The sequence below is a fragment of the Coloeus monedula genome, assembly GCF_965178545.1.
Source record: "Coloeus monedula genome assembly, chromosome: 21".
Taxonomy (NCBI): Eukaryota; Metazoa; Chordata; class Aves; order Passeriformes; family Corvidae; genus Coloeus; species Coloeus monedula.
This window is the reverse complement of record NC_138801.1, coordinates 2,434,402-2,456,266: the sequence shown is the minus strand read 5'-3', so window position 1 is coordinate 2,456,266 and position 21,865 is coordinate 2,434,402. Positions and strand designations below refer to the sequence as shown.

The window sequence follows — 21,865 nt, the reverse complement described above, 5'->3', positions numbered from 1 at the left end:
AGCCCCTGCCCTGCCCGGGTGTGCCCCTGTCCACACAGGACACCCCGCGCTGGCACCTCTGTCCTGCCACTTGTCTGCCCACCGTGGGTCTGTTTTGACCTGACTTTCTCCAGAACTTGACACACAGGTTGGATTAAAGGGTTTTAAATCAGAGTTTTAGGTAGGCAGAGTCGAGGTGTAGAGATGAGTTGGTGTTAAAACCCTCAACAAAACACTAAGCAAGTGGAATTTATAATTAAAGACCTATTTGCATTTAAAAATCATTTCAGTTTACCTTCTGGCCTAGTGCTTTCTCATTGACTGTGGTATTTCCATCAACACTTCCAGGTCTCCAGGACTTGCCAAAAGCCCTAAGAGCAACTTACTCTGATCCATTCTACCTTGTCCACCCAACACCTGGAGGAGTGGCCAGTGAGCTGTGAGGGGCAAAATGCGTCTGATGAGGTTAAAAAAGGCACAGGGGAGCCTTTAATGCTGGGAAAGCCATTAACTGCAGCTTCTGCAGTATTTAACAGGGCTTCAAACCCCTCTGATTATCTCTCCCGTTGGCTTTTGTCAATCATTTTGTTGACTAACATGTCCCTTTCAGCTTTGTTGACAATAAAATGTGAGTAAGCAGAAAACTCAAATTTCTGAATGATGGCTCGTGGCAATTTCCTAATTTCCTGAGTGAGCACAGGCTTCTTGGCGTTTCATTCCTGTGCCAGAAAGACTATTTGCTCATACAAAGTTCTTCATTGTAACAGGAAAAAATCAATTTGATTACTTTCATGTCAGCATGCATGTCTAATGGCTTAGAAGTTATTGCAGCCATAAAATATACAGTATCATTTCTCTCTCACTCTGAAATTTGACAGGATTAATATAGTCAGCATGAAATCTTAGTCATAAAGTCGACCATAAGTGATGGTAAAATTAGCTGCTGAAATCGTCTGCTTATGGAAAGCATCTTCTGTTTTTCCTTCAGGGAAAAAATACCGAGGGGCTGGCGTGCGGATGGGAAGGGAGTGTTTGCTCTGATGGGAAGATGTCCATTTTATTTCGTGCTCTTCTGACGAGGGGGATCTGTGATGGCCCCGACAGCCCCGAGGGTGGTGTCACCGCCTGTCTGTCGCTGGGGCTGGGCTTCGTGTCCAGCACAGCCCTGCAAGTCATTCCCTGTGTGAGACGCACTGCAGGGCCTGAAGAGCATCATCCCCCACAGAGGCTGGACTTTGGGTTGGGAAGCAGAGCTCGTGGCGTGTCCATTGGTGCTGTGTGTTCCCCAGCAGGGAGTGTGGGCTGTGCTGCCGATTTATCTCGTGCAGAGCAAGCCTCGTCGTGGTTGGAGGCTGTTTCTTCCCTTGGGTCAGTGAGGTTGGAGGGAGGAGAGGTCCAGGTGAGGTGGGTTTCACCCATGGACTTTAAGTGGATGCTCTTCCTCCTGGTGCCACATGCTGCCACCTCTGTGGTCACCTGCTGTCCTCGCCCTGTCCCCTTGGGAAGTGGCTGAGCACCTTCAGGGGGGCTCTGCAGGAAGCTCTGAGCTGAGATGGAGAAAGCTGTGCTTGAAGCTGAGTTTCCTTCTGCGTGACTGCCCTGGGAGGCAGCGGATGGCCGGGACAGCCGTTCCTTCCTGCTCACCCAGCTCCAAACCTGCCCTTGGAAGTGGAGAGGAAGTGCTGGCTTAGGCAGACGTGTGATCCTGCACCAGCCCAGCCTCCAAACTCCTTGTTCATGGGTTTGTTTCATGATGTCTCATTTCAGCTGCATTGGGTAAGGCGCCCGTGCTTTTTTTTTCTGCTTATGAGGCTGATTCCAGTAAGAATTAAAGAGCTTGGTATCTTTAATGGCAATGAGCTACTATCTTTAATATCAACTTTAAAATTAAACCAAGGGAAGGCATCATCTTGCTTATGGACATTAATTGCCCATTCCAGAAGGTCCCAGAGCAGGTTTTGTTGCCGGCCCTTGGCCTGCTTGGCTTTGCCAGGGGAAATTTCTCCTGTTCCTTGAGCAAAGACACAAAGTTTTACTCCTCTGGGGGGAGTCAGGGGTCCCTCACGTTGTATCCGGATGTTCCAGCTTGGCTGGAAGCTGTGTCCTGCTGGTTTCACATGTTGTGCCTGCCTTGGCAGCCTGTGGTGAAAAGTTAATATCTGGTCATTGGTTTTGGCTGCATCTCCAAGGCAACTTCATTCATAGGCAGCTCCCGGTTCATACCGATCCGGACATGCCTGGGTGACTAACTCCAGCTCCTGTTACATCCCAGAGGAGCTGTTAACTCCTTCAGCCCAGCAGGGAATACAGCAGGGAATGGGCACAGAGCAGATGGGTGCCATAAACACCCAGCAAATCAGACCTGCTCTGCTTTGGTTTCCTTCCCAGTGCCTTGTTCAGTGTGGAGAGCAAAGAGCTCGTCACTGTTCAAGATCCTTCTCAGTGCAGGAAGGTCTCAGACTAAGTTTGTTCCTCCTGGAATTATTATGCTTCATTATCCTCTGGTTTGGGCAGAACGTTGCCTGTGGGATCTGCACTTACTGCAGAATTCCATTTGGGGAAAAGGAGCTTGGCTGAGCGCTGTACTGCGCCCCAAAACGCAGGGAAAATGTGATTTTGTATTTCATGCAACACCAAGGGAGGATCTTCCTCCAAGGGGCAGGTGATGAGGGGAGACCACCACGTTCCCAGGTGTGTTCAGGGTCCACGAGCCCTGAGGTGGAGCTGTACAGGTTAAACATGGAGATGTCCTGGTCCCTCACTGATGTGCCTATTTCTGTGTGAGTTCTCCAAATCCAGCTTTACAGCCTCCAGAGACTGCTTCGATTCTCACCAAAAGATGTAGGAAGGATGAAAATGAGCCAAACTCTGGGCTGTTTGCTGTTTGTTTCTCTCACAGCAGTGCTGAGAGGTGCTGTTTCAGGAGATGATGATTTGTCCTTAAAATCCACAGAGCTCGCTGGGATGGATCCTGAAGCACCAGTCCCCAGGAAAGCATCTGTGTCCAGGAAGGAATGGGGCTGGGAGAGAGGCAGAACACATCTAGCTCAAACCAGCACCAAGCAAAGTTTGGCTTGAACTTGCTGAGCGTGGTGGTAAAATCATGGAATGGTTTGGGTTGGAAGAGACCTTGAAGCCCATCTTGTTCCAACCCTGTTCCGTGGGCAGGGAACCTTCCCCAGGCCAGGGTGCTGGGATGTGCCCTCTTCCGTTGTGCATTTGAGTACTGGTGTGGTCCATGTACCCACCCTGGATGTGGTGGTGCTCTTTTGAGGCCCTGGAAGTGATTTGGCAGGAGGGGACAGGTAGGAAAAGCTCGCTGGGTTTCACTGGACACATCCCTGCCCTCTGTGCAGCCCAAGTGGGGCATCACAGCAGGAATCAAGGGTCAGGGAGGCTCTGGGCATGGCTGAGATGTGCAAACCTGAGACCCTGTTAATTTTTTAATGCATTTTGGGAGATCTGTTACGCTGAAACGTCAGGCAGAGAATGAAACATGCTGGGAATATGAACCTGCTGTGACTCGGGGTGGTACCTGTGGGAGAGTTAATGAGGGAGACATGGGACAGATTATCCCAAGGACCTGGGATGCAGCTTGGTTCCCCTAAAACCTGTCTGGCCAACCTCCCTGCTCCACATGCTGCTTTCCCTTCCTAGAGAGGAAAACCTGCTCTTGGACTCTTGTGGAGCTGCCATAACTCTCAAATTTTAATAATAGATTACCATTAGTATCAGCCTTATATAATGCACAGCTCATTATTGCTTACTCAGAATAATTTTGCAGCCTCCTTATAGAACCTTGGAACTTTATTTGCTGAGTATAAAATATGCAGAAATGCATGAATAGTTTTAAGACTTGGTACCCTAAACTAATACAGTGTGCTGCTTTTTTTTTTTTTTCCCTGCACCATGATTGAAGTCAAATTAACATATTTACCTTCAGTGCTCCCAGGAGTAGCATTAAAAAATTCAAGAGGTGATTCAGAATAGTCTCCGATTTACTGTGTTTAAAGCTGGATTTCATTTCTCAGTAAAACCATGCGAACACTTGACTCCCTTTCAGCTTTCCAGCTTCTTTCCTCCCCGTGCAGGTCCTCGGACTTACCAACAGATGGGAGCAGTATTATTACCACTGCGTTCCCAAAAGGAAGCTTTTTATTTTATTTTGTTGGTTTTTCGGGATGGTGGAGAAAGCAGGGGCAGAGGGGAAGGGAGGAAATGAGTTCTAACAAATGGCACAGGAGTGTGGCTGCTGTTTTAATCTCGAGTAAGGAGAAGGATGCAGTGTGGTTTCTGTCTTTCCCAGGGCAAATCATGGAGCCTCATTTTGGCTCTATATTCCCATCTTCCCAGGAAAAAAAGCTGTGTAAAGGCCAGGGTGGAAATGGAAACTTATTTTATTGCCCAGTGGTTTCTTTATTCTTACAAAAGACACCTGTGCCGTCCTGCTGTGCTTTCATTTATCCCTACAGCTATAGGGTGCAGCTCCTTTAACTCCAAGGATTTCAGACCCTGCAACAGTCGGGTTCAGGGATGCAAATCCTGCTCCAAAGCCCCCAGGCTGCTCCAGCATCTCCTCTGTCTTTACAGCGTGGAGCTGCTGCAGGGAAACCTTTGACCTTGTCACTTTTCCTGCCCCAGGGAATAAATATCCCAGGGAGAGGGTCTGTGAGAGGAGCCTGGGTGCGGTCAGCATCCTCTGAGCAGGACAAATCCACCTGCTAATTCTCTTTACCATGCACTAGAGACACTGCAGTGGGTTTTTTCCATGCCTTCTGCTAGATTAGGAAGTTGTTTGAGCAGATGTTGTTTCCTAAGAAAATGGGTTAATGCTTGGTGGTTAGAACGGTGTGGCAAAAAAGCTTATTTGTGTGAGGTTTTGGCTAATTGCCTTGCAAGAGTTACAGAGCGTTGCAACAAATTTCCTGCATTTCGCAATCGCCATGGTTCTGGTTTAACTGGCCAGAAAGATTTGCAAAAATACACAAATAAATGGAAAAAAATAGGCAAATCACTGGCTGGCTTGCTGCAAAAAGCTGGAGGGCCTCGTGAAGAGTCTCCAGGTCTGAGCAAGTGGTTGAGGCTTGGGACTGAGTGGATCTTGGGGTTTTGTAGAATTCCAGAATGGTTTGTGTTGGAAGGGAACTTAAAGCTCATCCCATTCTACCCCCTGCCATGGGCAGGGACACTTTCCACTGTGCCAGGCTGCTCCAAGCCCTGTCCAGCCTGAACTTGAACATTTCCAGGGATGGGACAGGACTACTGCCCACTGCTGCCTTGGCTCGTGGGACTGGTCCCACCAGCACAGATGGAGCTGGGAGCTGCCCTGTGCTGGGAGCATGGGGAGGAGTTTCCATCTGAAGGCAGGGATTTGGTAAAATGGGCCAGGAAAATGCAAATCAGGTGTTGCTGTTTCTAAGAGCATCACCATGAAAAGACTTCTACTGCGTCAAAAAGCGCGGCGGCGATGAGCTGGTGGGGCTGGAAGGGACCTGGGGAGCTCTTCTGGGAGCCTTGGGGTGCTCCAGGGAAGGGTGGCCATCCTTCAGCCACTCCTGCCATCCTGTGCCATGGATAAAAGCTCTGTCTGCGCCTGAATTCCCAGAGCCATGTGCCGGCAGAGCTCTGGGCCGGGGGCTCGGGCATCGGCCAGCGCCGCATCCCCCAGTGCTGCTTAAATCACTAATTAGATTCTGTCTGAGCAGCAGCAGAAACCAGGAATAAATGGACTTGGCTCCATAAACTTAGCGCTTAAATATTTTCCCAGGCAGGGGAAAAAAAAAAAACCCCACAACATTTGCTTTCCATGCAAAACATATAAATCTTGGAAAAGTTCCCGAAGTTGTGTGTTTAACTGTTCATATCTGTGTGTTTGTAGGAGAGAAGTGGTTATTCCCCTGCATAATTATTTTCCTTTCTAAAAGGAAGCTGGAATGTTTGTGAGGAAGGCATTTGAAGCCAGTGGTGGGGATGAAGGAGAGTGAGGGGAGAGTCAGGTCGGATGGTGAAAGGAAGCACCTTCCCCTCAATCCCTCCCCGCCAGGACTAGCCACAAATGCTGCTTTGACTTGCTGTGTTTTGGGGCTGTTCCTGCTTGTCTGATGAGCTTTAGTGGAACATGGATCTGGTTTCTTTTTAATCCTACCCCAGTACAAGAGCTGTTACTGGAGTTTTTTAAAGTCTTTGTGTAGTTAAAATCGTGGATGCTGCATAAAACACAGCTTTTCCCTCCTTCCCAATGCCCTGCTGCGGGTGGATGCTCCTTTATTTCCTGCACTCCCCCTTCCTTGTGCTCACCCTGTGAGAGACCCCACTGTAATCATTCAAATAGGGATGCAAAGATAGATTTATTTTTGTATAAAATCACTGTTTCTCAGAAAATCCCTGAGGAGATGCTGTGGAGACCCATCACTGGGGCTGGGGTGATGCACAGCTCACACTGGCACCCCCCTGTCCCCATCCTGGGGGTGCAGGTGGCACTGGTCATGGCACTGGGATGCAGCTGGGAATGGGGACTGGAGGTGGAGGAGAGGGTCTGTGCTGACTGTCCTGCCTGGAGCAGGGCAGGCTGGAAGTTTTCCATCACACTGACCCTTCATGAGCGCCGTGATCCCACAGTTTGAAAGAATCTGAGAGATAAACCCACCCAAATCTCCTCTGTGGGGGGGGGGGGAAAACCCAATAACCATCCTCCAGCTTCCCCCCACAGCACTCTGTGCCTTGCTGCCATTGCAGCCCCCGTTCCAGAGCTGGAGATGTTTAATTTATTTGTGTTCTCCTAACACCTTTCTGTTTCATAACAGGAATCACTGCCGGGTTTGGCCGGGAGGCAGCGGAGCTGCCGCGTTCCCTGTAATCCAGGAGTGAATCAAAGCAACTTTTTACAAAACAAGATTCTCTCTCACTGTTGCAAAAGAGCTTTGGGGAAATCTGGTTTTTGTGGTTAAGGATCTTACTCTTGATGCACAAGGAAAATTATGTGTAGCTTTTATTTGGCCCAAAGGATTCTTACAACATTATCCGTATTTCCTTTAATTTGTGGGATTTCTAGTAAATGGGCTTAAAAATAGGTCCGGGCAAGATGCCAGGGTACATACGAGGAGCAGAAAAGCTTTGCAGGCTGTGAGCTGCTCGCTTTCACTTCTCCCTGGGCACGGGCTGGGGGCACAGGGCGGTTGCTCACCTTTTGGGGTTAAATTTAATGACATCTCTGGAATTCTTTGGAAGTCGATATTGCAGAAAGGATCGTTTAACTCTTTCTTAGAACTGATGCGATGTTGTTGCTGAGCTGGACACGAGTCTGGAAAGGGGCAGGATGAGCTGCAGCAGCACCAGGGGAGGGCAAGAATGGGGGGGACACAGAGGGAACTCTGGACCTGCTCCCTGGAGGGATTTAGGGACCCTGGAAAACCAGCGTACAAGTAGGAGCAGGATATGGCAGTGATAATATGGTGGGTTTTTTTCTTCTTTCCACTTGTCATTCTCAGAAGACTTTAAGCCTTTTATTAAATGGGAGAAATCTCAGGAGGGAGAGGCAATGGCTCAGAGCCGGGGTGGCCACTGGGTGCCCAGCTCCCTTTAGTGGTATTTAGCTGATTTCTTCAAAATTAGTCCGGGTTCAAGTGACTTAAAAATGCCTTTTTCCCTGGGGACAGCCACCCAGCAAAGCCTTCCATTAAGAGCTGTGAAAGCCCCGACCTCCAGCCACCCCAATGCCGTAGCACAAGTTCACATTTGAGCTGATGCTTCAAATTTGCCTCCTTTGCTGGAGATCAGCTTTCCCAGCCACCCCGGAGGGAAAGGCTCCTGGTGTTCCTCCAAAGACCAAGGTTAAATGGGCAGCTGCAGCCCAGCCCCATGGGAAAGACAGGGTTTTAGGGATGGTTTGGGGGAGATGAGCTGGTGCTGGTGTTCCCAGGGGGTCACATCTGGGAATGCTGCTGGGTCCATCACCGGGGCTGGGGCTGGGATGTGTCAGCTCCTCTCTTAGAACAGACAATGTGAGCCCCTTTGATTTTTCTTTTTAAAAATAATTGGGTTTGTGAGCATGGTTTGGGGGGGTGGGGAGGTGTTGTTTAAAGATTTTTAACTGAGAGCCAGCAAATTTAATATTTTCTGTGTCTTGGATGTGTTGTGATTTACATTTGATTTTAGGCATAATTAGAAATGCAAGTGGAGCGCTTTGTGTTTTACCTCTGCTTCAACTATTTATGGCATGATATGCAAATGAAGCAAGCTATGAATATTAAAGATTAGAGTATGTTACAAAGTATCACTGTCTTTAATGAGTTCGGTAATGGGCACAGCCTTTGGAATATGGAGGTATTTGCTGTTGTGTGCCGGCTCGGCGCTCCGCAGCTCCGGCTTTGGTTACATCCCAGGAGAGCAGGGCTGGGATTTAAAGCCTCTCCAGCCCCTGCTCGGCTGCAATAGGTAGGTGAGATTCCCAAGCGTTCCCATGACAAAGGCGGCTGCGGCTGGCGAGGGGTGGTGATGGATTATTTCACAGAGACTGTTGCAGTTCTTGTCTAGGTCAATCCGTTTCATCTGCGGCAGTGCTGGAGATGGATCTGAGAATATGAAAGCGCTCGTCGACCTTTCAAGGTGCTTTGCAGCACTGGGAGGGAATCTTAAACACGCTCCTGCCAAAATGGAGCTGCTGCTCCACCGGCACAGGCACCCCAAGAAATTCCTTTAGCTGCTCCTCGAGGATTAGGCTCGGTGGCAGGGAATTATTTGGGGGGTTATTGGCACGTCTGAAGGTGTTTGAAGGAGCATCTTATCCACTGGAGAGCAGAGGGGTGGGAATGGGGCTCCTTGGATTAACCCTTTCTTGATGTAGGAGTCAGGGCAGCCTGGTTTTAGCTCTGAATCACTGACTGGTTTTAACTCTAAATCACTGACTGGTTTTAGCTTTAAATCAGTGACTGGTTTTAGCCCTAAATCAGTGACTGGTTTTAACTCTAAATCAGTGACTGATTTTATCTCTAAACCAGTGACTGATCTTATCTCTAAACCAGTGACTGATCTTATCTCTAAACCAGTGACTGATCTTATCTCTAAACCAGTGACTGGTTTTATCTCTAAACCAGCCTCAGGAGCTCCAAAAGAGGAAGGTGGCTGTGTCTTGGGGTGCACACAGAGGTTCTATCCACGGCTGCCCTGCAGAACCAGCTCTGCTCCAACCCTGAGATCCCTGCGGGATCTGGGGGGCTGCAGGAGGGGGGAAAATCCCAGCCAGATACGGAAAGCAAGGGATTTTATTCCAAATGGGGCTTGGGGAGGGTGGGTGGTGGGGAGGGAGAATGAAGCATGCCCCAGGGAGCGTGCTTTTCAGATTTGAGGTATTTAAATTACAAATTTTGATGAGGAAGATTGTCAGCAGTATTCAAAACAGTGCTTAAATTCTTTTGAAACACTGTCGAGCTGTGCTGTGGCAGTTGAAAAGTTTGGCACACAAGAACTTGGCCCAGAAGTTGCTGCTTGGGTTTTTTTTCCTTTAAAACTCAATTCATCTGTATTCAAGTATCCCACATGCTTAAGGAAAAATAACCCCACCAGGCTCATACTGGTTTGAGACAGACCCTTGCCTGCAGGAGAGGCTGCAGAAGTGGTTGGTCTCTAATATTAGGGGGGTTCTGTGTTGGTTAACCAGCAATAATAAGTATTTATACTTGGAAAAAAGGAAGTTTTACAGTGATTGTGTCTACTCATGAAAACAACCAGCAAACTAAACTGGGGTTTGGCATTTCTTGTGATCCACTGGATTGTGAATCCATATGAATTAGATAGACCTATTTGTATTTCTGAGGGTTGGTCACTCTTTGTTGGTGTGGGACCAGCTCAGTGTTTGCAGCATGTCCTGAGCACTGGGGAGACTTTTTCACTCCAACCTCTGACCCTTCTCTGCTGCAGAGATTAAAAAACCCCCAGATTTAAGGCATTTCTGTGCTGGGCATCAGCAGGGCTCTCCCAGCAGCTCAGAACTTGTCAGATGTTGGTGGTAGTTTAGCATATAATATATTTTACCAATATACAATGTATTGGTAATATATAATCTATATTACAATATTTCAGATATAGAATCATAGAATCAGCAGCAGCATATATAGAATACAATATTCTGGGCTGCAGTGTTGTCTGGGGGTGTTTTAGGGTGTGATACAGAAATAGTCACATTCTGAAGCTTTGGGCACAATTTGTTGCCCCAGTGAAGGGTTTTGTTGCAGGAGCAGAGGAGGCAGAAATGAAAAGTCAGTGTTGAGGTCATGTACTCGATGATCCTGGGAGCAGGGATCAGCCTGGAAGGGTTTTCCCCCCCGGGTAGAGGGGAGACAGGGAATTGTGTGCTGGAGTACAAGCAGTAAATACAATATATAGGAAATGCAGGTTTTCAGCTTTGCCTCCATCTGCCTGGGCAGAGTGGGGTGGCCACCTCATGTCCCCAGTTTTAGGTTTCTCAGGGTTTTTGCTGAATGACCAAGCCCCTCATTTTAGAAGAACCTGCTGTGCAGTCTCGTATTCGCCTGTCTGAGCCCAGAAGCGCAGAGTTAAATTTCTGCAGTCTCTAACTTCCCTCGTCTGCAAGCTTCTGTTTCCATTAAGGATCAAGCTCAGATCCAATTGTAGCTTTGCTTTATAGACTATTAAAAGTTTAATGTATAAATGTCTCCCTTCACCAGAACTTTTTGGCCGCCCTGAAATTCCTACAAAACCACGAAGATCCCGATTGCTGCATGGGCACAGCTGCCCTTGAAGGGTTAATTATATTATGTCTTTTTTTTTTTTTTTTTTTTTTTTTTTTTGGTAAAGCAGGGAGAATAAGCTGTAGCCAAAAGTAAAAGTCATTAATTTTAAGACAGAGATGTAAGCAAAGTTTCCTTCCCCTCTGCAGGTTGGTCAGGGTAGGCTATGCAGTAATTGAAAAGTAAAGGCAATTGAATTACAGGCTCCTGTCCAAACCGAGTGCGATTTCTTCTTCTTCTTCTTCTTTTTTTTTTTTTTTTTACAACCTCCATTGCATCAGAACTAGGCAGTATTCCTGATGTTCTCATGTGTGTTAATGCTGACTCACAGACTAACTTGCACAAGAAAAAAAAACACACAGGCAGCTCCACCATACTAGGTAATGAGCTCTAGCAAGAAGCAGCGTCTGATGTTTTGTAAGCTTTTTTTAATTGACCTTTTAAGATATTTACTTTATTTTAAAGCTTTCTGTTCCGTCGTGGCACGGTGCTAGGACTGAGTCATGCATGTTATATATTGCTAGCTCTGCTGTTGTGTACTAGGAGTGAGGAGAACAGGATTCAGCATGGCACTTGTCTTTTTGATGTGTTACGGATGGGAATTAGTGCTTGTGATGGGATGCTGCAGGCAGGGTGATGGGGTGCTCTGTGCTTTCCTGTGGCCGTAACTTACTCGGGGTCTTGAGTTTTTATTAGATGGCAAAATACTCCGTTCTGCAGAATAATTGTATTTTCTAGCCATGTCTCTCCCTTCTCCCTTCCCCTTGCAGCAATCTGAAAGAAAAAAAAAATTTTAAAATGTTGCATTTTCTATTTTTACTTCTCCTTGCTTTGAGAGCTCTTAAGATCAGTGTTAGGGAAGGGGGAAAGAAAAAAAAAAAAAACCAAAAAACCTAATTAAATAATAATGGCAATAACACGCTTCGCCTTGGCTGAATGACGGCACTTTTTGGAGCTGCCGGGTGGGTGACCTCGAGGAGCCGCGGTGCACCCGGGCTGCCGGTGACTCACCTTGCAGCAGGACAGAGCCCGGGCTGAGCCGGGGGGACCCGGGGGCTGTGCAGGGGTCCCCACAAAGAGACCCCTCGGGGCCGTGCAGGGGGATCAGGGAGAGACCCTTTGGGGCTGTGCCAGAGACTTGGGGAGAGACCCTTTGGGGCTGTGCTGGGGGATCAGGGAGAGACCCTTTGGGGCTGTGCCAGAGACTTGGGGAGAGACCCTTTGGGGCTGTGCTGGGGTCCCCACAAAGAGACCTCGGGGCTGTGCAGGGGGATCAGGGAGAGACCCCTCGGGGCTGTGCCGGGCACCGGGGAGGGACCCTAGGACTGTGCCAGGGTCCCCACAAAGAGACCCCTTGGGGCTGTGCCAGGGGATTGGGGTGAGACCCCTCAGGGCTGTGCAAGCAGATCAGGAGGGACCACAGGGCTGTGCCAGGGTCTCCAGGGAGAGACCCCTCGGAGCTGTGCCAGGGGTCCTCACAAAGAGACCCCTCAGGGCTTTGCTGGGGTCCCTGGGGCTGTGCCAGGGTCTCCTGAGAGACCCCTCAGGGCTGTTTTGGGGTCTCCAGGAAGAGGTGCCAGGACTGCTCCAGGATTCCCAAGGAGAGACCCCTCGGGGCTGTCCCAGATCCCCACGGAGAGACTCCGGGGCTGTGCCAGGGTCCCAAGCCGAGCACCCAGCTCCCCATCCCCAGGCTGCCCTGGCAGTGGGGCTGCACACACCTCCTGAGCTGCACCATCAGCATGATTTCACTTTTCCATCTTTCCCCCCCCCATTCCCTGCCCCAGCCTCCGGGGGTCTGTACTTTCCGTGAGAACTTCGAGGATTCTGAAGCCGCGGCGGCTCCGTGCTGCATGTCTGCTGCGTGTGGGCTGCCCGTGTGTTACTGAGTAATATTTGCAAATTCACTTTCTGCTCTTAATAAGGCAGAAATAATCTTCTTTCACCCATTGCCACTGGCTGCTACACTAAAAATAGGGTCCGTCCGCGCCGCTTGCCACTTGCAGCATTTCAAAAATAAATACTTTGGAGCTGCAGATACCAGTGCTGCAGGAGAGGAGTCTCACTGTCATTCGATTACTGAACTTAACCTTGTTTTCTTCCCCCTGCCAAACAGTGTGCAGGAATCCAAAGCTGTGCCCCAATCCCTCTGCCTTCCCCTCCTGGATTTTCACACCCCAGAGAGGGGATGCTCAGTTTTTGGGGTGGGGGTGCAAAGACTTTGAATTTTGGCTTCTTGGCTCCTTGACACAGCCTGCGATGCAGGGAGGAGAATATGCTCAGCCTGGACCTGAAGTGCATTTTATTTGCCTTTATTTGGCTATTTATTTTATTTAACTCTTTTGTTTACTTAACTCTGTTTTATTTAACTCTTTATTTTAATTAAGGCATTACAGCCTCTCTGGGCTCAGGGAATGGTACTTGGCCACCGAGTTTGCAGTGAGCTGTTGCATATTTTCCCCTGGATTTATGCATCTCCTTTGCATTAAAAAGTGGAGAAATAACCCCAAAGTGAGAGCAGGGTGCCAGCCCTGTGCCTGGGGTGGCTTTGGGGACCCCCTGCCCGGTTAGGTGACATCCCCCTTCCAGCCTCAAATCCAAGGGTGGGATTTTTCCCACCTCTCCCCTCATTTACAGAAGAAAGGGAAGTTTCCTTTGACCCTTTGGGGCCTTCAAGGGCAGGACTTTTCAGCTCTTTTCTTTCCAGGGGCTTTGGCTGGGGGGGTGGAAGCCTTTGGCTGCTTTGTCTCCCACCCCCGGAGGGTCCCTGTCCCTTTGTCCTTGTCCCAGCTGCTGCCCAGCTCACCTTCCTGGGGAACTGGGGGACTTGGGGGATATTTAGGGGGTTTTGGGGGAATGATTCTCCACTGAGTCTCTCTGTTGTTTGGCTAAGAAAAAAGACAATTTAAATACATTATCTAATTATTTCTGATTACTCCTGGGGGAGCTCTGATGGCAGCATCTTATTCTAGGTCGATGCTTTTTTCCTTTGTTGCTGTCGCCTCGCCCTGACCTTTCAGGCCTCGGAGCAGGGAATTAGTTTGGAAAAGAGCAAACCCTCTTTTTTCTTTCCCCCGAAGCAGATGAATGCAGAAACTGAGAATTCCCAAACTCTCCTGGAAGTTGTCTCAAATAACGGCTGCATTTTTTATGAACATCTTGTGACAAAGGCTATGACTTTACAGAAATCAGGCAGAGATGTACAAATTACCCTCCTCTATCCACGAGCTGGAAAAAGAGGCTGCCATCAGAAAACAAAATGATGTTTTGCTTGAATGGTCACATATGTAAAATGATCAAGGTTGGGGCATTTGTCTGGTTTTAATCCAGTTTTATCCAAGTTTTCTTGTTTGGAGGTGTCCAGTTGATGGTCTGTCACCTGTAGGACACTCCAGCCCAAAGGGGACTGGATGTTTTTTGGGAGCTGGTGGTGCTGGGGGCTCCTCCTGCACCTTGGGACACAGCTCAGCTTGGGAGATGAGATTGGAAAAATACAGTTTTACATCTGTAATTGCAAAGGTCATTTCTCCTGCAGCGCAGCTCTTGCCATGTCAGATGGGCTGAAGCCATTTCAAACCCTTCAAAAGTCACTTGGTGCTCAATTTAAAAGAAAAATAACCATAATAGAGGAATTTTAAAGTTAGACATTATCAAGCTTTATTGCATTTGCTGTCTAATCACAGTAGTTTTTTGTTGCTGTTGTTTTTAGGGAATGTGAGGTTTGGTGGTGAGCAGGTTCTCCTGGGCTTTCAAGACTGTTCTGTTTTCTTTCTTTGTGATTTGGGGTTGGGGTTTTGGGGGCTTTTAAAATCTATTTTGGTTATGAAAAGACAGGGGCAGAGGGAGGAAGGAGAAACAAAATTCCAGCAGTCCTGGCTGATGGTTTCTTGGGGTGGTTTGGGCTTTTGCAGCTTCCTTGTGTGGCTTTGCTTGTGTTCCTTGATGCTCTTTCTAGACCAAACACCGTTACATTTCCCCCCATTTCCCTGAGAGCCGTATTTTGGGAGGGACCAGTTGTGTGCAGCATCTTGGTTCAAACTCTGACCTCTCCTGGGAGGTTGTACATGAGATCTGCCAAGGATGTGGGGTGCTGAAGCAGTTCAGTGCTTCTCACTGACTTAAACACATCCTAAAACAGCACATTTTTGGTGTTCTTAGGGAGAGACAGGGGTTGCTCCTGACAAGCCTGTTTGTTTATAGAGTAAATTCTAAGTAATATTAATAATTGATATTTATTTTAAGTTTGGCTTCTTCTGCACTACCAAGCTGTCCTTGGCTGGTCCCACACATCCTGCACTGCTGGGTCCAAGAAGGTCCATCCAGGGACTCCCTGGTCTCTCCCCCAGCTCTAAGGGAGTCCTTCCTGGAAGAAAGGAGGAGGAAATCCTTCTCCACCCATGTTCTTCCCATCGCTGTGGATGAGGCTTCCTTAGGTGCCTGAGCGGTGACATTTTTTCTGTAACTCAGGTTTTTCTCAGTAATTTTCACAGATCCAGAGTGGATCTGTGTTTGACAGGGCAGATTTCATCCCTTCTCCAGCAGAGATGGGTGGTGTCATAGCTGGGAGAGGTTTTTGGCTCTCAGGCTTGGTTGTTGTGGTGTCATCTCTGACGTCCTCACGGGATGTCACCTTGGTCCCCTCTTGGCGCCTTCGCCTCCTCACCAGCACCAGGCAGAGATCCCAGTGACCTCCTTTGGGGTTTGGATGAGCGTGTTGAGCATTCCCAAGGCAGGGAGGCCCTGGTGTGGGAGCAGTGTGGCTCTCCAGGCTCTGTGAGGCTGCAGGTCCTGTGGGATTCGGGGCAGCCGTGTCAGAGGGGTTTGCTGGGAGTGCAGCCGGCCCTGGAGCGCTCCAGGGCACAGCACTTCCCTCCCCTGGACTTGAACTTAATGCACCAAACATCCCTTTGGATGTGAAAGTGGCGTTGTGAGCAGGATCAGGAGGGAAGGGTCAGGCTGGAGCATCACCAGCCCTGTGCTCCCTGCAGTTATCCTGCACTAGGGATGGCCTCACCTCTCATCCCTGGAATTTTAACTGTGTGTGACCGTCCGAGCGCAGCAGCTGAACTAAATCCGTGACCAATGGCACAAGGAAAAACGCTCTGGCCAAGGGAGAAATAAGCAAAGGGAGGCCCCACCCTCTTTCCCAGAAAAAAGCACCAAACATGCTCAATAAATGCGAAGGTAATTTAAAATCTGAATCCAGGAGACAATGTGACTGGGATTTCATTACTTAAGCAAATGGATTTGCTTTTAGTGGATTCAGCCACAGACTGAAAGAAGCTTTCCCCAAGGGGTAAACATTTTTCCTGCATTTGAAAGGCTTTCTTGTATTGGGGAGGGGAGCTGGGGGGGCAGGAAGCAGGACTGTGGCTGCCCAAGGAGCGCCTTTATTTTGGGCAGATTTGGGCATTCCCAAAGCTGTGCTTTCGGGCAGGTGGTTTTGGGGAGCTCTTGGGGTGGGATGCTGGGCCAGGTGGGAGGATGCTGGGGGGGATGCAGGGGATGTTGGGGCGGATGCAGGAGGATGCAGGGGACATGCTAAGGATGCTGGAGGGATGCAGGAGGATGCTGGGGGCATGTGGGGGGTAATGCAGGAGAATGTTGAGAGCATGCAGGGGTGATGCAGGAGGATGCTGGGGGGATGCTCGGGGATGCAGGAGGATGCTCAGGATGCAGGGGAGATGCATGAGGATGCTGAGGGGTTACAGGGGATGCTGGGGGTACAGAAGGATGCTGGGGGGATGCAGGGGATGCTCACCACCCCTGCTCCGTGCCTTCCCCTGGCCGCAGGAGTTAACCAGCAGCAGTGCCAGCTCTGCAGACTGTTTGGAATAGTTTAAATGCTTTGACACTCTGGATGTACTAGATGGCAGGGGAGGCAGTTTACAGCGTAATTCATATGCAAAACTGCACTATAAATTTAAAACCTGTCTCAGTTGCCGTGGCACCACTAAGCATTTCATCAGCATACAGTACAGTATTTCTGCCATCTTTGTTTGCATTGCAGTGACTCATCAAAAGTCTGTCTTGTACCAACACTGAGAGCATTCCTCTGGCACTGATATTTCTCTGTTTTTAAAGCTTCGGTTTGAAACTGGCATTTACTTCAGGTCCCTAATCAAAGGGCTCTATTCATTGCAGAGAGCAGCCTGAATGTTAATCTGCATCCGGCCTATTCATTTAGATGCTGTGCGCTGCCGGGGAGATTTGACTTGGTAAAAGCTTGAGCTCCAGCAGATACAAACCCCGGGCTCGATACTATATTTTATTTTCCCCCTCCCCTGAGCTCTCGGCGGTCGGGGGACCGGAGCCCCTCGGCAGCGGCTGCTCTGGGGACGCTGCTCAAGGTACGTTCGCTCCCGGCCGGGTGAAGGCACCGGGAACTTCCTCGCTTGGAAGAATTTTTTTTTTTTTTTAACCATGCAGATACAATTAAATTGGCTCCGAGTGTGTTCCCTTTTCTTCCTGTTACCCCGTGGCCTTGCAGATAGGACTTTTTTTTTTTTTTTTTTTTCCCCTCAGCAATGGGAACAGAGCAGCTCTTTGTGGGTTATTATTTTCTTTCCAGAGATTTTTTTTTTTTAATCTTTCTCAGATAAACTTCTATTTTTTTTTTCCTCTTTTTTTAAAAAAATATATCGTTCTTCTGAGCTTTCAGTATTAGTTAACCGTAGTTTTTCTTCAGTAGTATTAAAGGCAAGCAGGATTTTAAATCTCCTGGACTCTTTGGGGAGGGAGCACGGGGGGGTCTGGGCTCAGTGCATCCGCAGTGCTTTGCTCCGCTGGAGTTTCAGTGCCCAGGCTGCACCAGTGCTACCTGCTCCGGCTTTGCGCACGCGGTCCCTTCCAACGCCAGGCTCTTTTTTCGGGAGGTGAAAGCAGGAATTCTGCCCATGGCCAAAAGGTACAGCTGGCCCTGAAGAGCGGCCGTGGCGGGATGCGGAGCCGGAGCCGTCGCCTCCAGCCTGGGGTCACTCGGAGGGTCCTCGCTGCCGGTACCCGGGGCCACCGGGCTGGGGGCCGGGGGGCTCTGCCTGCGCCAGGGGCTGGGCTGGGGCTCCCTCTGCCCCGCTTGGGATCTGGGGGAGGAAAATAAGAAGACAACTTGGTAGGCGGCTCGCTGCGGCAGGCACGTTGGTTTGTTTTATTGGGGTTCAAATATCTGGCTTAATTTGGAGATAAGCCTCGTTTTGTTGGAGGATAAATCTGTTGAGAAGGGGTTTAACTGTTGAAATGCTCCCTCTTTCTGGTGCAAATGGGAAGATTGCTTTTCAAAGTGCTTTTTCCTGGGAGCTCTCGCTCCGGCAGAATCCTGTATTTATTTCGGGCAGAATGGCACATTGTTTTATAAATATCTTTTCTGTAGTTTCAACATAGCTGCTGGTTGTTGTGTTTCTTATATAATGCTACCGAGATCTGTCTGACTGTCTTTCGTTTGCTTTACTGTTCTCTCCCATTATCGTTCAGATTTTCCTGCATAAAGTAAAAACCCCCAGGGGAATAAATCAGTGGTGCTTATTTAAACAGACCACAACTCGAAGGAAATACTTGCATTTTTGGAATATCCTTTGCCATCCACCAATAGCATTCCCAACATCGCTCGAAACCATCGATAAGTAATTTTTATAAGCGATTGCTTTTCCGTGTTGGCTCTCAGAGCTCGGCTTGGAGCCTTTGATGTTGGGTGAGGTGGGTTCCTGTGCTCCTGCCTGCTTTGGTGAACTGTCTAAAAACGTTGTTCCTCTCTCCCTGCCTTTTCCGTTTTTCAGATGTGCCCTACTTTGGATATTCCTGCATTGAATGTCTGAGGAGCTCCAGCCGATCCTGAGCCATGTCGCAGATGTTGCACATAGAGATTCCCAACTTTGGGAACACCGTTCTGGGCTGCCTGAACGAGCAGCGGCTGCTGGGGCTGTACTGCGATGTCTCCATCGTGGTGAAGGGCCAAGCCTTCAAGGCTCACCGGGCAGTCCTGGCTGCCAGCAGCCTCTACTTCCGAGACTTGTTCAGTGGGAACAGCAAAAACGCCTTTGAGCTGCCGGGGACCGTCCCCCCCGCTTGCTTCCAGCAGATCCTGTCCTTCTGCTACACCGGCAAGCTGACCATGGCGGCGAGCGAGCAGCTGGTGGTGATGTACACGGCGGGCTTCCTGCAGATCCAGCACATCGTGGAGAAAGGGACGGACTTGATGTTCAAGGTCAGCTCTCCCCACTGTGACTCTCAGACCACCATGATCGAAGACCCCAGCTCGGAGCCACAGAGCCCCTGCAACCAGCTGCAGTCGGCCTCGGCGCCCTACGTCATGTCCCCCTCCATGCCCATCCCGCTCCTCACGCGCGTCAAACACGAGAACCTGGAGCTGCAGGCCCTGCCCGGCTTGCCTGGCAAGCGGCCCCTCGAGCCCGGTGCCCGGGACGGGCCCGGCGGCGCCGGCGGCACCAGCGCGGGGCCCCTGAAGCTGTCGCGCGTCTCCTACTACGGGATGCCCAACCTGGCCACCCTGATCCCCAACATGCAGCAGGTGCAGTACTCGCAGGGGGAGCGCACCAGCCCCGGCGCCAGCAGCATCCCCACCACCGACAGCCCCACCTCCTACCACAACGAGGAGGACGAGGAGGACGACGAGGCCTACGACACCATGGTGGAGGAGCAGTACGGGCAGATGTACATCAAGTCCTCGGGAGGCTACTCTGGTAATGGATGTCTCTCTCCTTGGGTTTTCTGCTCCCTCTCGGTGGTTGTGTGGTCCTCGTCCGGCCACTGTGGGCAGTTTTGGGTTGTTCACCAGGCTTTTGTCTTTGGGGGTTTCAGTTGTTGGGTTTTGCCCACGTGGTGGGCTCAGTGCTGGTGTCCAGGAGTGGCATGGGCAGGTCCCCCTGTGCCATCGCTCCCCAACTGGGAGATTCTTTAGGTGAGAGGCTGCATCATCCGCCAGAGTCAGCTCAGCCCTTCACTTTTTGGCTGAGGCTGCCAGTGAGGAGCCTGGTGGTTGCATGAGCCCTGTGGTGGTGACATCCATCCCAAGGTGATGGCTGAGCTCACCAGCCATGGGTCATCCAACAGCAGTGGTCATCCATGGCAAGGGAAGCACCAGCCCTTCTGGCCCGGTGAGGGCGAGGTGGTCAGTTTGGGAGTTAATCTTCTGTCCTGGCCTTTTAGAATAAGATTTTCTAAAAAGTGATGAAGGTGTGGCATTTGGAGAAGGGAGAACATCAACTAAATCATTTTCATAGGTGTTAATTGGGAATATCTGCAAAGGAAGGAAAGAAGGACTTTTCTTCCCACTGCCTGAAGTGCCCCCTTCTCCTTTGCCAGCCTTGTCCCACACATCACTGTCAGAAAGGGAAAAGCAGTTTGGGGACTTGATATTCTTTTATTTCCCCATTAGAAACACAGTGCTCAGAGCTAAGTAAAGTCCCTCTCCTGGCCTTCCAGAATCTGGGGTTAAGGGATGAGTGCCAATCCCTCGATGGGCCTCAGACAGAGGAGGCAGCTTCACTTTGGTGGTGGCTTCACTTTGGCTGCTGCTCAGCCCCAAGGTGGGCACAGGGACACGAGAGGTCCCTTCCCTCTCACTTCCTTGGACACGCAGCCCCTTTCCCTGGGCACCTTGCAGGGCTCAGACCCTCCTGAGGAACCAGGACAGATGAGGTGCAGATCCAGGGGCTCAGTTCCAGAGGGGAGATGCCCGTGGGGTGCTGGGGTGTCTGCATCCCGCATGGAAGCAGCTCCCAGCACCCCGCACACATGGAGCTGGCAGCATCCCCCATGGAAGCTCAGCCTCGCAGTGGCCTCCCCGTGGGAGCTGCAGGTGTTTGTGGCAGCAGCTTTGATCCACAGGAGCTCCCCAGGGAGGGACATCTTCCCGCCTGCTCCGGCCGCACGCAGCATCCCCTCGCTGGAGCTGCTTTCCCTGCTCTGGCTCCTGGAATTGCTGCACTCACGTTGCAAATGTTTGAACTCTGGTTCGTTGATGAGCTTTCCTCAAAGCCATTTGATTTTAGTCTTCACCAAGGAACAAGATTTGGCAAATAGGACAATTTTTGTTACCTAAAGCCAGGCTTCCTTAGTACTGAGAACAGGCTTGCCCCCACACACTATCCCATCCCATCCCATCCCATCCCATCCCATCCCATCCCATCCCATCCCATCCCAAGGAACAGGAGCTCAGCACCCTCTTGGCATGTCCCCCTGCCAGACAGCAAGCAGATAAGCAGTATTTTCCAAGTTTTTTTCACTAAACTATGTGAAAAAGAGGGGGAAACATAGCAAAGTTGCTATTTTAATATTAGAAATATTTGCTGGGAAAAGTGGAAAAGCAGTTGTAGAAAATGAGCCTCAAAAGCCTGAGTGCTCTCCCTGCCCTGCGTCAGGTCCCAGCAGTGGGAATGGGGCAGGAGAGGAGTGGGGTCAGGGATGGGGACAAGGTCATGGTTTCCTCCAGGGCTGCTGTTAGAGCCAGACTGAACAGGAATTGTGCTGTTCCTCAGTTGTTTTGGGTTAATTTTGCTTTTCCCCACTGTAGAGCCTGTGGTGAGTAATGTGGGTTTGCCTCCGGCGTTATTCCTCGGAGCAGTGGGATTATGCCCTTGGACCGTGTTTTCCGTCCCTGTCACGGGGCCAGTTCCTGCAGAAACAGAACAAAACCAATTCAGAAGGCGAGGGCAGGACCAGCCCCGGGACAGTGCAGGCAGCAGCTCTGTCCCTAATCCTTGTGGGGCAGGAGTCATCCCAGTTGGAAAAGTGAAAATCCGAGCAGCTTTCTCGGGTGTCACTGGAGATGCTGCAGCCCTTGTGCCAGAGCTGGGCATGCCACAGCCAAGTTTTCCTGCTTGTTTTCCTTAGGGGGAACCAGGCTGTGGTGCCGAGGCCATGCAGGGAAGGGGCAGGTTGCAAGGCTCTAAATATCCCACATTTCTGCTAAAATTCCTCTTCCACAGCCACACGTTTCAAGGAAGTTTCCTGTTTGAAACAAGCCAGCTGTAGGTACCAGGCTTCCTGGAAAAGAGGGTACGCAAAAAAGAGATTACAAAAAGTAAAACCTAAGCTGTTCCATTATGGTTTGGACTTGCAGAGCTAACTATGTTTTAATTACTCGGGATAAACTGTACCCTCAAAAGGTGCAGAATAATGAAACC

At 50.0% G+C, this 21,865-nt stretch overlaps 1 protein-coding gene across 1 annotated transcript in view; it reads left to right on the top strand.

Moving 5' to 3' along the window:
* Positions 1-21,865, top strand: part of NACC2 (NACC family member 2) — a 53,736-nt gene that overhangs the window by 15,896 nt on the left and 15,975 nt on the right. Inside the window, exon 2 of the mRNA XM_082295369.1 lies at positions 18,497-19,420. Within this exon, the coding sequence (XP_082151495.1) occupies positions 18,559-19,420 (862 nt within the window). The 5' untranslated portion in view covers positions 18,497-18,558. The remainder of the gene's footprint in view (positions 1-18,496; positions 19,421-21,865) is intronic.